General features: G+C 42.5%; 1 protein-coding gene across 2 annotated transcripts in view; it reads left to right on the top strand.

Moving 5' to 3' along the window:
* Nucleotides 1-17,198, top strand: part of CLDN10 (claudin 10) — a 91,831-nt gene that overhangs the window by 66,084 nt on the left and 8,549 nt on the right. The window contains exons 1-3 of one of the 2 annotated variants that reach the window (XM_043477741.1): nucleotides 5,263-5,567; nucleotides 13,023-13,184; nucleotides 13,273-13,354. In XM_043477741.1, coding sequence (XP_043333676.1) covers nucleotides 5,348-5,567; nucleotides 13,023-13,184; nucleotides 13,273-13,354 — 464 coding nt within the window. In that variant the 5' untranslated portion in view covers nucleotides 5,263-5,347. Of the gene's footprint in view, nucleotides 1-5,262; nucleotides 5,568-13,022; nucleotides 13,185-13,272; nucleotides 13,355-17,198 lie in introns of those variants that run through there. The other variant, XM_043477742.1, reaches the window with a different exon arrangement.

The raw sequence follows: 17,198 nt of genomic DNA, 5'->3' as shown, positions 1-17,198 counted from the left end.
ACTGACACATACATACATACAGTCTGGGTCGGATGGTTGAATTAATATCATAAAATGCTCATTGACCAGCAAGTCCTAGAAGTCCCAGCATCCCAGAGGGAGAGTCTTTCCAGACTGGAGGCATATTCACCAAGACAGCTATGAGCCACTGGCAACACTCCAGGTGCTCAAAAGAAATCTAGACAGTCTTAATACACCTCAGAAAGTCACGGAGCACAAGCTCACGTGCCCAATGCACAGTGAGGCCAAACAACACGGAAACATCAGAGTTTGGAGCAGACAAAAGTTGATTTCAGGACAATGCAAGGAGACCTGTGGCTCCTGCCCTAAAAAGCCCCAAACTTTCTAGGGGTTTCAGCAAAGCATTTTTAACAGCTGGGTGAGACGGGGAGAGCCACAGAGTAAGTGGTCATCTTGTGCACAGTTCCCTGACTGATGGATTGATTGTGAGATAGGTAACAGGGCGCCTAATTTTAATCAGTCCTTGGGTACCAGTAGGTCTGAGGGCTACATGCCCAAGATTATCACAGAGTTAATTCCTTCTGTTTGGTTGGTGGTTTTTAGCATCTGAAAAACTCAGGAAAGATGCATGAGATACCATTATCCAAGCAGCTTAGAGAGGAGCTACAGCAGAGGATGTGGGGGAAGGGTCCTGTTTGGTTACAAGAATTGGAAATTAGTGTTTCAAATGAATGTATGAAAGACAAGCTCTTAAGATATACAGCATTAACTTCTGATGCAGCTAGCCTCAGAGGGTACCAGATGTCAAAATAAACCTATGTTTCCTTATAATTTCCAAAAAAAAATTTGTATATATAGACACACTATATGATCAATGATGCAACAATAAGCATGAGTATTCATTCCTGTAACTACTCCTCTCACGCAATAGCTTTCACGCTAAGTAGATAACAAGTATCATAGAATTAGTATAGAGCATTAAGATGAACTAAGAGTGTTAGGGGAAATGAAGGGAAAAGAATACAGATATGCTATTTTACTATCTTAGTATCAGTGTTAATGTCTTCTTGAAGGTAGTGTAACAATATTTGGCTCCTGGGAAGTTGTTTTTTTTAAGTTAATACCACATTTATCAGGACTTTAGTCCCTTCCCACCTGGTGAGCAGCATGTCCCCTCACCGGAATCTAAGAAGGAGCTAATGTATACTGAAACCAAATTTGATGCTTAGAAAATCCTTGAGCTGTTAAAAGGCACACCTGTGTTGTTTGGCAGGTGAGTTGAATCTCAAGTAAAGAATTTCTGCAAATCTCTGGTTCAGTCGGCTAAACTGGTTTCACTCCCATTGAACAAGTGTGGGGTGGGGGAATCCTCTATTTTTCCTTAACAACCATAATAATGCCGAATAAATAACTTCCAATGTTAAGTCTCAGCAGCTTAGTTCTCAAATGTGGAAAGGCTCAGAATATATTTCAGGCCATTTAATGTCTTTATGTCAAAATTATTATAAATTAGTACTATTCATCTCAGAAAAGAAAAACAATGTTTATTTTTTTTGGAAAGGCCAAGTTAATGTTAATTAAGATGTTATTTTGAATAATTTGGAGGAGCAACTTTCTAACTGTATTCACTTTTATATTTAAATTAAGAATGGTTTGTTATGAATAGTTACATAAAAAGTTCAGTAAACTGAATCCTAAAGAAAATAAGGAAGCATTTATCAGTTGAAAGGTACTCTGTAAATGGGTTTTCAGATTAACTGTGAAGGTTATTTGGGACTCTAGAATCTTAAAGTGAAATAGGTCATTTATCCATTACTTCCTTTAAAAAGACTCTTTTCAATCTGTTTTCCTTTTTTGGACATTCTTATGTTGGATGATGTGGTTTCTTCTGACTAACTGGTTTTGAAAAGCTTAAGATATAAGACATTTCTAAATAAATACTTGATTCACTACATAATATTCTTTAGGTGTTAAGGAAAGTTAACATTTTTCATCCTTCAGTCAGGCACTTGTGGGCTCTAAGATGTCACTCTCCATAGTTAATATGCAGTACATGCCAGGGGAGAGAAGTCTGGGGCTGTGAAACCTCATAGAACAGACAAAGGATAAAAGTAAAAGAAAATTAGTCAAGTCCACAGGCATAACGACCCTAGTCTGTTTCAGCTGGCAAAGGAACTAATAGACCTGCCACACGGGTCATAATTTATGGGTTGTTTGTGGTATTTTCAACCCTTTTAAGTTGAAGCTGTGTGTTATGATCTCTATAGTAAAAGGGTATTTCTTTTTTCAAAGTTTTCAACCAAGAAAGGAATATTCTTTTTCTCTATAATACAAATCATCCAGTTTGCTAAATCGACTGTTTATATACATGAATCTCAACTGATCAGAGCTGTGATGTCCAACCTGACTGTGCATTACAAGTTTTGGAAAAATCACCACCAGAGGCACCCCCAGAGATTCTGGCTTAAACAGTCGGGTGATGCAGCAGAGAGTCTTCCTTGGAGGTCCAAGTTAGAATTTAGAATTTGTTTCCTCTGAAAGCTATACTGTAATGATAGGTTTGTGGATATTTTAAGTACAGTATGCAAAACTACATTATCTGTTAAATAAATCTGTGGGAGCTAGTCTGAAACACCAAATTGTTCTTCACAGTTGTTTTTGTAAAATCATGTACCTTTGGTTCCAAACGATGGCATTCATAACCAATTTATTGATAAATTAGGAGCTGCATGAGTCTTTCAGGTCACAATACTGGACTTACTGTGTGTCAAAAGTAAGTCAGGGTCTTGCAAAAAAAGGATCAACAATTTTAGGGAGAAACTACCATGAGGAAGACACAAGAAAAGACACTCAAACAAGGCTAGGAAATAAAGTACAAAACCAACATCTGTGCACATTTTAACTTTTGGAAAGTCCATAGGGAATGTCCCGGATTATGACTTTCTTGTGTTGTCTGAACAGTAAATTGGATTAAAAGAAAGCAGATTCTTCAGAAAGAAATACAACATAGAATGCTGGAGGGCAAGAAACCAGAAAATAAAATCACTTTAAAATGGCAAATCATACAAAAGAATAGAGGACACCTTGTTGTCAATACTCAAAGGTGACTGAGGAGGTTAGGCAGGTGCTTCCCAAATTATTTTTAAGCTGGATCCCCCAGTAAACCCAAGATGACACAGCAGGACAAGCTGGCACCAAGAGGAGCATAGTAGTGGAACCCTGTCTGCATTCCACCAGGTAAACTGTCTTCACCAGTATTCCCATTCACACAAGCTGTGAAATGATCAAGCACACGCGCGCGCGCACACACACATATATACACACACACACACACACTTCCCAAGAGTTGCTGCAGGGCCCAAAAGTAGGACTTAACTTGTGTTTTCTCAGTGCAAATCATGGCAGTTGCACGGATGTTAAAGACAGACAGATTTGGACTCAACAGAAACAAAAGCTTGCTCAAAGGCGGTCAGTAGAAAACAAAACCAGAGCACACACCTTGCCATGCACTAAAAGTTCTGACAGTTAGAGCGTGAACTGAATATTATCTCTAGAAATAAGATGATTGTGTTGAGTGTGGAGTGTGTCCATACAATCTCCAATGGTCCTTCCAAATCTGTTCGGATGTTTCTATAATTCAACCCTCTCTCTTCTCCAGAGACATCAAATCACTTCTAATTTCATTCTATATGCGTTTATTTTTTTTAAGTGACAAAGGGGAATTGAGAAATTCTTCACAATGAACCAAAGTGTCCCTGCATAAGCATTGTGAAACAGGGTTGTTGTTGTTAAGTCACTTAGTCATGTCTGACTCTCTGCAACCCCATGGACTGCAGCATGCCAGGCTTCCCTGTCCTTCATTATCTCCCTGAGTTTGCTCAAACTCACGTCCATTGAGTCAGTGATGCCATCCAACCATTTCATCCTCTGTCACCCCCTTCTCTTCTTGTCCTCACTCTTTTCCAGCATCAGGGCCTTTTCCAATGAGTCGGCTCTTTGAATCAGGTGCCCAAAGTATTGGAGCTTCAGATTCAGCACCAGTCCTTCCAATGAATATTCAGGGTTGATTTCCTTTAGGAAACAGGGTTAGCAACTAGCTTTATTATAGGACTGACTTAGAGGTTCATTCCAAGAACTTTGGACTTCCCAGGTGGCTTAGTGGTACAGAATCTGCCTGCCAGTGCAGGAGACACAGGTTCAATCCCTATTTTGGGAAGATTCCTTGGAGGAGGAAATGCAACCCACTCCAGTATTCCTGCCTGGAAAATCCCATGGACAGAGGAAACTGGCTGGCCTACAATCCATGGGATTGCAAAGAGTCGGACACAAAAGAACACACTCGCACCAAGAAGTTTAAAGGGACAAATAATAAAGCCAGTCTTTGTTCTCTCATTTTTGCCTAAATGACCTCTGGAGCCAAAAGTACACCCTGATCTTTAAGTTTACTTTCAGACAGCAATGAAGGAATGAGTTTATCCCTCAGTTAGATGCTAAAGGTGGAGCTGGTAAAAATAAATAAATAAATAAAACAAGACGCCGAGAAGTTGAAACGACCATCGTAGAAAAGATTCAGAAACGGGAGCTGGAAGGAACTCACAGCAAAATGTCTTAAATGCATGTCCTACGTGTAGTGCATTGGTATCAGCAGGCCAGCGTTGTGACTGAAACAGTCACGATCAGGACCGTAAAGAAGGTCCCCTTGCAGCCTGGGCTCTGCACAGAGCGCTGTCCTGAATTGAGGTCTGTGTCACCCACCTCCTTGCAGTGACCTTCCGTATGCCGCCGGGCCGAAAGGAACTGCAGAACTTCAGGGCAAGGCTGACTTCGAGCCCAGAGCTGCAGTGATCGCTCCTTGACAAGCCGAACTGGGTCACCCAAAAGAGCATGGCACGAAAAGCTTTAGAGTTCAGCGGGCCAAGGGCTGCGTTAGCAGGCCGTGTCCTTTCTGGGCACACAAAAAGCCTTTTTTTTTTCTGCTCTGCTTTTACAAGATTCTCTGGACGCCAAGCTATTGCCAATGGGTAGGGCTGGGGAGGGGAAAGAGGGTGGATGCAGCAGGTCGGACGACATTCGGCTGCCAATTTGTTCAACAGGAGAGCCCCTCTCCACGGTGCCTCGGCCGCGAGATGCGCGAGCCGGGAGTGGGGAGCCGCAGGGACGCACAGGGTCGCGTCGGGCCAGCAGGCTGGAGGGGAGCCCGGGTAGCAGCTCCGCGCGAGCCGTTTCTGCTCCCCGAGGGCGCGTCCCGGGTCCGCGCGCGCCCCCTAGCGCCGGGTCCGCGGGTGGGCGGGGCGACGGGGGCGGAGCCGCGGGGCCGGGCGCGCGGGGGTCGCCGTGCGGCCGCCGAGTGGGGAGCGCGAGAGCGAGCGCGGCGGCAGCGGGCGGCATGGCGAGCACGGCGTCGGAGATCATTGCCTTCATGGTCTCCATCTCCGGCTGGGTGCTGGTGTCCTCCACGCTGCCCACCGACTACTGGAAGGTGTCCACCATCGACGGCACGGTCATCACCACCGCCACCTATTGGGCCAACCTGTGGAAGACCTGCGTCACGGACTCCACGGGGGTCTCCAACTGCAAGGACTTTCCTTCCATGCTGGCGCTGGACGGTCTGCATCCCCTAACCCCCCAGCCCCCAACCCTCGCTCTCCCCCTCCCACCCATCCGCCTGCTGGGCGCCCGCTGAGCCTCACTACCCCCAGCGGGACCCCCCCACCCCGGGCCGGACTCCCCAAGCCCGGCCTTGCTTTCCCTCTCGGTCCCTTGGAGGAGCCTGGGAAGAGTCCCCGGTGCCCGTGGCCGCCTTCCCCGGACGTCTGTCCCGAGGACATGGGCGCCTGTCTGAGCCCCGATCCCCGGGGCGGGGGGAAAGGGGACGCGCAGAACCGACCTGGGTGGGGTGGGTTCCTCTCAGGCGACTGGGATGGAGGGAAGCAGGTCTGCTGTCCTTGGAGTTGAGGACTGGGTTGTGGGACCCCCCCCACCCCCTCTTGAGGACTGTTGGGACAGAGAGTCACGGAGAGGGGGCTTGCCCTCTGCAGCCAGAAGGGCTGGATTTTGATTTAAACGGACTCGTCAAAGCGAAATCTGCTTGTTCTGAACTCCTTGTAGCCATTTCATTAGTGGTTTTAAAAGTGGTCTGGGGGAAAAGGAAACATATTGCAGGGGCACCCCCCCTCCAAAAAAAAAGAAAAGGAAAACCGCTATGTATCTACAAATGAATCTGCTGGGCTTTAACTCTTGCTGTAAATTTTAGGAAAATAAATAGTTCTTGCTTGTGCTGCAGAGAGTAGCTGAATCCTGGCCACCCAGAATCTTGTGCAGGGAGACTGATAAGTTCTGTGTGGCTCTCCTAAGTCTGCGTCTGCTGCCAGTTGTTCATGAGACAGTTTTCTAGGTTGTTCTTGTTAGCTGGGCTGTATAAGGTATTGTATTAGAGCAACAGGTGTTCACAAAGGAAACTGGCTATTTTTAGTTTCAAGGGGAATGTCCACCCGGGGACACTGATTTCTCAAATTCTAGGCTCCTTTCTCCCAGGATTTCACAGCACATCGTTCCTGGCAGAAACTTTAAGAGAGTCATTTACATGAGTTCTCGATTTGATGTGTTTTCTTTTTCTTTTATTACCGCACAGCAAGTTTTTATTTGCATAGCTGAGTAAATAACAGACAAAATTTAATTCCCCTGAGATGGTGATTGCCACGAAAAGCAAACTCTTGCTCAACGGAGGTATTTGGTGGAAACCCCTGTGGAAGGGAATAGGTATCTGGTTTTAGATGAGTGACACCTGGGTCTGCCATCGTGGTGTGTAAAATAAGTAGCTGGGATGCCATTGATGGCCTGGAGTGACTGTTCAATTTCCTCTGCCCTGCAGATCACACATCCAGATAGATGTTTGAACAGACAGGCTCATTTCTGTGGTTTCCATTCAGGAATATGGATTGACAGTTGTTGTTCTAAACACGTCCGTTCTTCTCTTGTAACTGTCTTGTCCCTGAGAGGCTGCCAGGCAGGTGCGTGTCCTTCTATGGGACAGTTGGGGGACAGAGGAGGCGATCGAGAAATAAATACTTCATGAACATGATTGGGTGGAGAATAGTGAAGCCCTCACCCCATGTGTCTGAGGTGAGAATAGACATCATGGTCAAGATCTGGGGGCATGGGAACTTCGCTGGTGGTCCATGGGCTAAGACTCTGAGCTCCCGATGCCCAGGTTTGATCTCTGGTCAGGGAACTAGAACCCCCATGTCGCAACTAAGACCTAGGGCAGCCAAATAAGGGATTCCCAGGTAACCCAGTGGTAAAGAATCTGCTTGCCAGTGCAGGACAAGCAAGAGACATGGGTTCAATCCATGGGTCGGGAAGATCCCCTGGAGGAGGAAATGGCAACCCACTCTGGTATTCTTGCTGGTAAAAATCCCCTGGACAGAGGAGCTTGGCAGGCCACAGTCCCTGAGGTCGCAAAGAGTTGGACACGACTGAGCCACTGAACACACATACAGGCACACATACAAATAAATAAATAAATATTTTTTTAGAAAGATCTGGGGGCCAGAGGGGTAGTGAGGAGGAAGAAGAGCATAGCTTTCAACCATCCAGCTCTAAAGAAGAGGCGTGACATTTGTATACAACTCAGCTCACAAAATGGCCTTCCACGTGTGCTCTTGTGTCTAGAAAATGACTTTAAAAAACATAAATGACATCACCGCTTGTTCTGCCTTGTTTAGAAGTTAATGGCATAGCTTTCCAAGTTGGTACCTATAGAAATAACTCTTTTTAACGACTGCATGAATACTGTTAAATAAACTGGTTTATTTAGCGACTTACCCACTGTTGGACGTTGGGTGAAGCCTTCCTAGTTTTTCACTGTTGTTAGTGTTTTACTGAAAATCTTTCTGTTTGCTTCTTTGTGCACATGTGTGTTTCTGTAGTGTAAATACTGAGAAATAGTATTGTCAGAGCAGTAGAATATTCATTTTATTAGTTTATACTGCCAGATTAATTCCACATAGCATATGAGAATACCTGTTTCTCCATATTCTCACCACTAAGTTTCTCATCCAGTTTAGTGGGCAGCAGCCTATCATGTTATTCTTTTAGTTGGCATTTCCCTGATTACTGTGACTTTGACCATCTTATCATGTACTTATTGACCACTTTTTTTCCTTTTATGAGTTGCTTGTCTGTATCTTATGCCCATGGTTCTGTTTTTTCCTCTTGGTTTAAATGATTTGTTTTTTTTTTTAGATGTCCGTCTTTGATTTGTTAGATATGTTGCAGTCTCAGCCCATTGCTTGTCTTTTAAATGTGGGTGTCTTTTCTCATATAAAACATTGAAATGTATCCTATAATCCATCAGTCTCATCCTATTGGCTCAGCTTCTTGTGGCTTAAGAGGGCAGTGCCTATCGCAAAGTGATCATTTACTTTTCATTATCTCCCAGAATAATATTTGAAGGGGGGGAGTTCGACCACGCAGCTGCATTTCCCTGTAGAGAGAAGTCAGTTCCCCTCCACTTACAAGTGGATCTTCCCGGAACAAGCCCCTTTGCTTGTTGATGCTCTGCAGTGTACTTTTGGGGCAGCCACATGTGCTGGATGCCGGCCGTCAGTCGGGTCCTGCCCACCCCACGGTGCACTTGGACTTCTTGATATTGCATTTGAAGTGGAGGGAGAAAGCTGCGTTAGCAGGAGCTGTGGTGGCTACAGCCCCGAGTAAGCCAATCTTCCCCTTAACCCAGGCAGAAGAATCCAAGGGAGAGAGAAGGCTCACAGTTCTCCCCATCTCCTCTTAGGTGGAAGAACATGTTTCTTGGACACATAGGATGGGGTTATTATTCTGAATTTCCTGTATAAGGTCAAAGCTGTGATTCCTCATTGTCAAGAGGTATTATTGTTTTCCCAGTTTTCCCTATAAGGAAAAAGCTGAATGTACAGATTGAATGTAATGCCATGTTAAAATTCCAGCTCTAATTTCTGCCTAGAATCAATCTTAGTGTTAGAGACGGGAAGCTTTGATGTGTTTCTTACCACTCACCAGACACTTAGTTCATATTATTCCTCCTGTGAAGTAAGTGCTGTTTTCCCTGGGTTTTACAGATGCGAAAACAGGCTTGGAGAGATTAGGGAATGTAGTCAAGGATACACAGCAGGTAAAGAGAGGAACCGGGGCTGAAATCCAGAGTTTGGGTTTGCCCCTCATACCATCCTTCTCGCAAAGGATCTGCGAAAAAGCACATGAAGCTACTAGCCCAAGAAAAGCACATTATTTTTCTTTTTTTCCCCTTCCTTCAATCAACAACTAGCAAGAGTGCAGCTAGGAAATTGTCTCCACCAAGTGGATATTTTTATTTCTGCTAGTTGGAAATGGAAAATAAGGTATGTGTGGAAAACATTTAACTTTTAAGGGACACCTTGAAGGTTTCCTCCAACGGAATTCATTAAAGTCATGGTATTTTACTAATTGAAAAACTCACGGTTGAACGAGCTGGTGATTTCTGTTTATTGCTAACCCATATTCCTTTCAAAGTACCACTTGAACTACAGCTGGGAAGCATTTTAAGCTAGGCTTTAGTTTAGTTTTGTTTTTTTTCAGTTTATGCCATCTATTTTTGTTAGTGGGAATGTTTGTCATTTTTTCCAAGGAAGTTAACTATAAATTATACTTCAGAGAACTTCTGAGCAAATATGTTCATGCCTCAGCACTTTAATGTGTCAATTAGCTATTAACGGTGTCAGTAAATTAGACCTGTCAAAAATAATAGCCTCCTTGACTAGGTTTTTACCACCACTTCACTTGAGGGTGTTACTTATAAATTTTAACCTCCGGAACTGTTAAAAAGCAAGGTTGTAGAAGTCTGCTTTGCAAAAGATAAACTCTGAAAGAGTTTGTGGGAAGTCACCCAAGGCTTGAGTCTGTGGGTGTTTTAAGAACTGGTAGCCCCTAATTTACAGACCTCAAGCCTACCAACAACTGGGTTCCATTTATGGCTGGCAGTGAAGTTTATCCCAGGAACTCTAGACCCTGAAGTGCCTTCTTTTGTACATGTGCTGTGATGCTTAATCGCTCAGTCATGTCTGACTCTTTGCAACCTCGTGGACTGTAGTCCTCCAGGCTCCACTGTCCATGGGAATTTTCATGCAAGAGTACTGGAGTGAGTTACCACTCCCATCTCCAGGGGATCTTCCCCACCCAGGGATTGAACCCCCATCTCTAACATTGTGGTCGGATTCTTTACCGTCTGAGCCACCAGGGAAACCCTTTATGCATGTGATGAGTTAGCAACTTATTGCTGCTGTTCTCATGGTAGGCAGAGTTACCTTCCCCTCCACATCAGGGTTCTGGTTGGTTCTGATGAAGGACTGACGTCATTAGAACCTGCTCTCTCTCCTCTCTCCTCTTGTGCCAAGAGGGCAGAGCCAGTCTTTCTGCAGGCATCAGAGCTGAGACAGGAGAACCGAGTGAGAAACTCAGAAAAAAATAATATGAGTAACGATTAAAGTTTAAAGCCTACTGTTATTTTCCCCAGTCATATTAAGGGTTGAGTGCACCAGCCTGGGATTCTGACCACTGTGTACCATCTGGGAAAATGCATTTCACATTCTGAGTGATCAGACTGTAGACTTAACCATTTGCACAGCTCCTGTGTTTTCTGTACATAAAGTCGATGAGATTACTAAGGTAAATGCAAATTATGGTGGATGATAAGCTTTTCTAGAATCTTTTTTTTTTTTTTTTAACATATATAATAGAGGTTATGGGCTTCCTAGGTAGCACTAGTGGTAAAGAATCACCTTGCCAATACAGGAGATGCAAGAGACGTGGGCTCAATCTCTGGGTCGGGAAGATCCTCTGGAGAAGGGAATGGCAACCCACTCCAGTATTCTTGCCTGGAGAATCTCATGGACAGAGGAACCTGGTAGGCTACAGTCCATGGGGTCACGAAGAGTTGGACACGATTGAGCGACTATTACTACCATTAAGTCACACATACACTTTCTTGTCTGTTTAGGATTGCAGTAAGAATCAGCTAAAATATCTCAAAACCATAGATTGAAACAAATGTCAAAAAACTATTGAAACCACACTGTCCCAGTAGCCCTGGTGGTAAGTGATGAGCCAGTTGCGGTTACTCTGGAGGACTCTCTTTAACCTTGCAAGGAACTAACAGGCTTCTTCCCCCTGTGCTGCTACGCTCCCTGGGTTCTGGCTGGGGGACTAGAGGATTGCAGTTTAAAATGGAGCTGAGTTAGTATTCTGCAGCAAACACACAGATCGCCCTTGCAGCACTACTATTACTACCAAAATAAGCCTCCGTTATCCTGTTTTGCTAAAAATAAGTTTCTTTTACTGTTTGTTTGGTTTTTTTTGACAGCCTCACCATCAGTAAAATTATTTTCTGTCTGGAAACAGTTCACACTATAAAATGGAAGATCGTTGTCCTTGCTTTCTGCATTTGTGGTGGTGGTGATGTTCAATTGCTAAGTCAGGTCCGACTCTTTGTGACCCCATGGCTTGCAGCATGCCAGGCTCCTCTGTCCTCCACTGTCTCCCAGTATTTGCTTAAATTCATGTCTATTGCGTTGGTGATGCCTTCTAACCATCTCATCCTCTGTCGTCCTTCTAACCATCTCATCCTCTGTCGTCTCTTTCTCCTCCTGCCTTTAATCTTTCCCAGCGTTAGGCTCTTTTCCAATGAGTCAGCTCTTCACATCAGGTGGCTAAAGCTTCAGCTTCAGCAACGGTCCTTCCAGTGAATATTCAGGACTGATTTTTGGGGGGCTTGACTGTGGTTTGCATTTGTAGAGGCCTAAATTTGTTCAATCAATTAGAACGTCTTCTGGGTACTCTTCAAAATGGATCCTGGGGATAGGAATAAAACTTAAAATTTTATTTTTTGATCAAGAAACATGGCCTGGAGGCCACCTTCCAGCATTATTCCCTGAATATATGATTATTGTAGCCTTAGAATTAATATTTATGATTATCATAGGCTTTGCCTGAACACAGTAGGAAATGACTTGGTGTATCTTGGCACTTAAGAGTTTTTTCAAATAAAAAAGGTCAATCCCAAATGTAAACCTGATAGATACTGTGTTCATTTGTTTAACAAATATTTACTTACACTGCTGTGTCGTCACTATTGCAGATTGACATTTAGCACTGTTTCAGGCTGAAATGAACATAATGACATTTTTTAAATGTATTCATTTAAATCCTATTAATTTAAAATTTGTTAGTGTCTGGACAAAAGCCAGTCTGAAGTTTACCATCATCCTGGCTGTGCAAATAAGAAGATATGACTAAGAAAATGAGTGGTGTAGGAGGAATGCTCAAAGAAACCAACAGAGCAAGCTTTTAGGATACTTGGAAAGTATCCATTTGTATGCAGTTAATTTCATAATTATGAAATATTCTTCTAGGAACTAACCAGTGCTTATTTAAACCCAGTGTTATTGTATGTGCCCTGAAGAATTTTTTAAAGGTCATGAAAATACATCTTAATTTAGATTCCTCAAGGTTCATGATGATATTTCAGTCTCATTTATAATCTTTCACTAATATTAGAAGATGTGACTCTTTGGGAGCTCTGCTCAATTATAAGGTTTTCAGTGTCAAAATCATTAAAACATCTGTTTTAAAGGTCTGATGTGCAAAGGAATAAGAGGGTTGAGAGAGTGGCAGATGAGGTTTCTCAGGGTGAAAGGCAGTGGCATGTGGATTTTGTAGCCAGATCTGAATGGAATTCATTCCAGCCTCTTACTCACTCATCCCTGGCATATCATGTAGCTTTTGTGTGTCTCGGTTTCCTCATCTGTGACTGTGGGAATAATAACACTCAGAGATGTAGCCTGAGGATCCTGCATATGCCAGACTGAAAAGTGTGCCATAGGGATTAACTTTCTTTCCATTCTTGTTTTAACATGTGTTTTAACCATTTTACAGTCCTTTTTTTTTTTTTCCCCGAAAACAGAAAGTCATTCAGGAGGACAATGTAAAATGTGAGTTTCTCTCTGGACAACCACATGTTTTATGCTAATGTAAATGCCTTACTTTAATTGCAGGTTACATCCAGGCATGTAGAGGACTTATGATTGCCGCTGTCAGCCTGGGCTTTTTCGGTTCCATATTCGCCCTGATTGGCATGAAATGTACCAAAGTCGGAGGCTCAGATAAAGCCAAAGCTAAAATTGCTTGTTTGGCTGGGATTGTATTCATACTGTCAGGTAAATAGTAACTTTCTTCCAAACAAGGTGCTTCAGGATGTTCATGAAACACCAGGTGTCATAGTGCTTTCCTTCTGATGCTCTTTAGGGCTGTGCTCAATGACCGGGTGTTCCCTGTATGCAAACAAAATCACAACAGAATTCTTTGATCCCCTCTTCGTGGAGCAAAAGTAAGTACTCTTCTTAAGTCTGTGTGCTTGTGGCTTACAGGAAACAGGTTTAAAATCATCTTCTAAATTAAGGTACCTAAATTTCCTCTATGGCCTATGAAACTGGGACATACTGATAGAGGCTATTTGATGACATCATTTAAGAGCAAACAGTGTAGGTGCTACATTGGCAAAAGATGCACTGAATCACTGCATTAGTGTTACAAGTGTCTTGTAACATACTTGTCTCTAAATAGCTCAAGGCTTAGGATTTAGAACGCTAAAGGTCATCTGCTATGCATTGTAAAGTGAAGTCACTCAGTCCTATCTGACTACTCAGTCCTATCTGACTCTTTGCGACCCCATGGACTGTAGCCTACCAGGATCCTCAGTCCATGGGATTTCCCAGGCAAGAATACTGGAGTGGGTTGCCATTTCCTTCTCCAGGGGGTCTTCCCGACCCAGGGATTGAACCCGGGTCTCCCGCATTTTAGGCAGACGCTTTACCATCTGAGCTACCAGGGAAGCCATACATTGTAAAACTGAAGTCAAATTGGGGAAAAGTGAAAGAGAGGTGCAAGATGGGGAGGAAAGAAGGAGAAAGTGTGATAACCGAAAATTAAGAGCTTGCCTTGATTGTTGTCCATTCAAAATGATACTTGCCAGATTTTAGGCTGTAGGCCAGTTTCCATCACAGACATTGAGATGAAAACGAGGCTGTGATTTTGAAGATAAGAAATGATTAAATGATAGTGAATAAAATATTATTTTTCATTTTTAATCAGCCTTTTACATTTGCTCTGTTGACTCTGGCCTTAACAAGTTATACCTAATAAACTGTACACGATGCAGGGTCTTTAAAAAAAATTCTCTAAGAGTGGCACAGACACCCAGATGTGACCAGTTTCAGCTGCGGGTGAATGCTTTGGCACTTACAGACCAGTTCTCTTGTTGCTGTTGGTTTTTAACTGTGGGCTGTTGCTTTTTATAGTTTCCCTAGGCTTACTTCTTTGCTTTGGAAAAAACCCACAGAATACCAAATTAGAAATCATAATAGATCAAACAGTGTGTCTTCCGTGAGAATATTCCCATAGATTCCTGTAGAAAACTGCTCGTGTATGCATGTGTACTGCTAACAACCAGGCTGGGGATTTTCTTTCAGTCTTTAGATAAAACACTATAGAATTTTAAAAGAGTAATTACTAAAATGTCTGATCAGGATCCATTACTGTTTTTCTGGTGGATTTAGGAATCTTTAGGAAATGATTTTTCTAGTAGTGTCTCTTGTATAGTTCATGCATAAATAGTAAATGCTTATATAATGAAAATAATATCTAACACATGTTATGCCCTACCATTGACCAGAGCATTTCAAATGTTATTTTATTTTATTATTTTACTCTTACAGTAGCCTCTAATAGAAGAGAAGGAGACAAAAATTAGGAAAATCAATAAGCTGAAAATTGGATATCAACACAAAGTAAACTGATTCCATAGGTCTTAAAGTGTTTAGTTTCTGAAGTGAGATTTTGATTTTGGCATATTCTAGGGGAGCAGACTTCCCAAGCTGGCATTTCCTAGAGTTTAGTCATCGGTGCCTCTGATGTAGTTTGTGCATGAACTCGGAGAGGAATATGTTGGAGAACTGCTGCCAAAGGCAGAGGCAGCCCTAGGGGGGCTGGGGTGAGGACACCCCTCCAGGGGTGTTCTGATTATTTCCTTGGTGTCTTCATTGATGTTCATGAGAGTAAGTTCCTTGAGAACAGAAAACACTTATATATCATCTCTTATATGCCTAGCATGATACCTGGTTAAGTGAAATTCTGATCCGCAGAGCTAGTCCCCTCGGGATTAGCAGAAAGGCCTTCTGTTATCTCAGCAGACTGAGGAAGCCTCTGTGAGAATGGAGACAGAAGGCTGGCTCATCCTCCTCTCCCATCTGTATCATGCATTCATCTTCCTAGAGCAGCAGCTCTCCCTGCTGCCCTAGACGGCGCGTCTGTGGCACAGGGATGTGTGTGTTTAGTCAGCAGTGAGGAACAGGTGTTTGCCACATGCTCTAGTTTAAATTTCTGGCGACTTAATTCATGGCCTAATATAGGGACTATCTTGGAAAATGTCTTGTGCATTTGAGAAGAATGTTTATGCTGTTGTTGGTTGGTGTTCTGTATATGTCTCTTAGATCTCATTAGTTTATTGTGTTAAGTCCTCTATCTCCTTATCTTCTGATTGGTTGTTCTGTTAATTACTGTAAGATACTGAAATCTCCAACTATCATAGTAGAACTGTTTATTCCTTTTTCGATTCTGTCAGTTTTTGCTTCATAGATATTCTGTCATTATGTGCATAAATGTTTATGGTTGTTATATCTCTTGCTATATTAAATCTTTCATTAATATAAAAAAATAAATAAATTTCTGGTGAGCAAATACCTGCCCTAAGATGCATTGAAAAACAGTTTGGGCCGCAGAACCTGATTTTGTTGCTATTGTTTTTCTTAAGGATTCTTGTGGATGTCCAAGACTCACCTTGGTTGCTTACGTTAGACGCACAGGACTAAGCTCATCCGCAGAGTTCACACCACACTCCTACTATGTGCAGGGAACTCAGGAGGTGCTTTACTGATGAGGGAACAAAATGAGCGGCTTCTGACATATCATTGGGATGAAGATTGTGGCAGTTGCACTGCAAACAGTGTCAGGCTTTGTGTTCAGTGGCTGATTATTTCTGAAACCCTTTCTTTCCCACAACTTATCTGGGAAGATTTTTCTTCCTGCCTACAATCATTTGATTGCAACTGCAGTCCTTAGAGAGTTTCACCTGGCTATGGTTGTGTTCTGCCATTTCCTCACTTTTTTTTTTCCTTTCGTTTTGCTTCTTTGCTTTGATTCAAGTTGTGATTATGTTTTATGGCTCCAGGATGGACTCCTGCAAAGCCTTGAAAACTTTCTCAATGCTTCCCTTTGGGCTGTTTCAAACAAACTTCCTCCTTTTTATTAAAGCAATATCTACCAAATTAAAATAAAATCTATCCTCCTGCAAACTGATGGTCATAAGCACCCCAGAGTATGATTCACCCTGTCATTTTGTTGAAATATACAGTATTCTCACCATCTGTTGTCCAAACCACTAACTTCCTGAGTGTCTTGCTTTGTTTGTTTCTTAAATAGATAGTTCCAAAGAAGAATTGATTGGCATAAAGAAACTTCTTTTCAAATCATGCAAAGTTAGAGCATTGAACCAATTTCCTTAATTGAGAAAACAGAACATCTGATCTTAGATTTATTCTCTTTTAGTCAGTGAGATTTATCATTAACATTTTGGCTCAGATATTCATGGTTTGGGTCTTATCATACTCAAGCCTTTTTAAGTTCAGAGTTTTTAAAACCATGGAGCTATTTACCTCTAGCACTCTTCATTCCTGGAATACAGTTAGTTTCTACTTTAAGTTTTACTAAGGTAAAATCTTTTCACTGTTGTGGTTATTTAGTAATTAGAAATAAACAACTGTCTGCTTCCTGGTAAAGTCTCATTCCTGTTATCTGTCAAGTTAAATGCACAGCAGACAATTCAAGAAGTATGTTTCTAGACGAGACACATTTTCCCGGGTGAACTTGAAAGGACAATCGATCTCACTAGGTGGCCTTGCCAAGATATTTAACTTCTGTACTCTGACCTTATTATAATTTAATGAATTATAGATGTTTGTTTACTTAAGCTTGTTCCAATCATGAGGTTATTTGGAGAATGAATTAATACTGATAAGAGGTTCATAGAGTCTCAGGTAAGGGATTCCATAGCAGTGCCAAGTGTTAAGAACAAACCAGAATTTGACTGTTAAATATTAAGAAGGATTCACTTTGTT

Source organism: Cervus canadensis, chromosome 9 (assembly GCF_019320065.1).
Source record: "Cervus canadensis isolate Bull #8, Minnesota chromosome 9, ASM1932006v1, whole genome shotgun sequence".
In the NCBI taxonomy this organism is placed as follows: Eukaryota; Metazoa; Chordata; class Mammalia; order Artiodactyla; family Cervidae; genus Cervus; species Cervus canadensis.
This window is presented reverse-complemented; position numbering and strand designations above follow the sequence as displayed.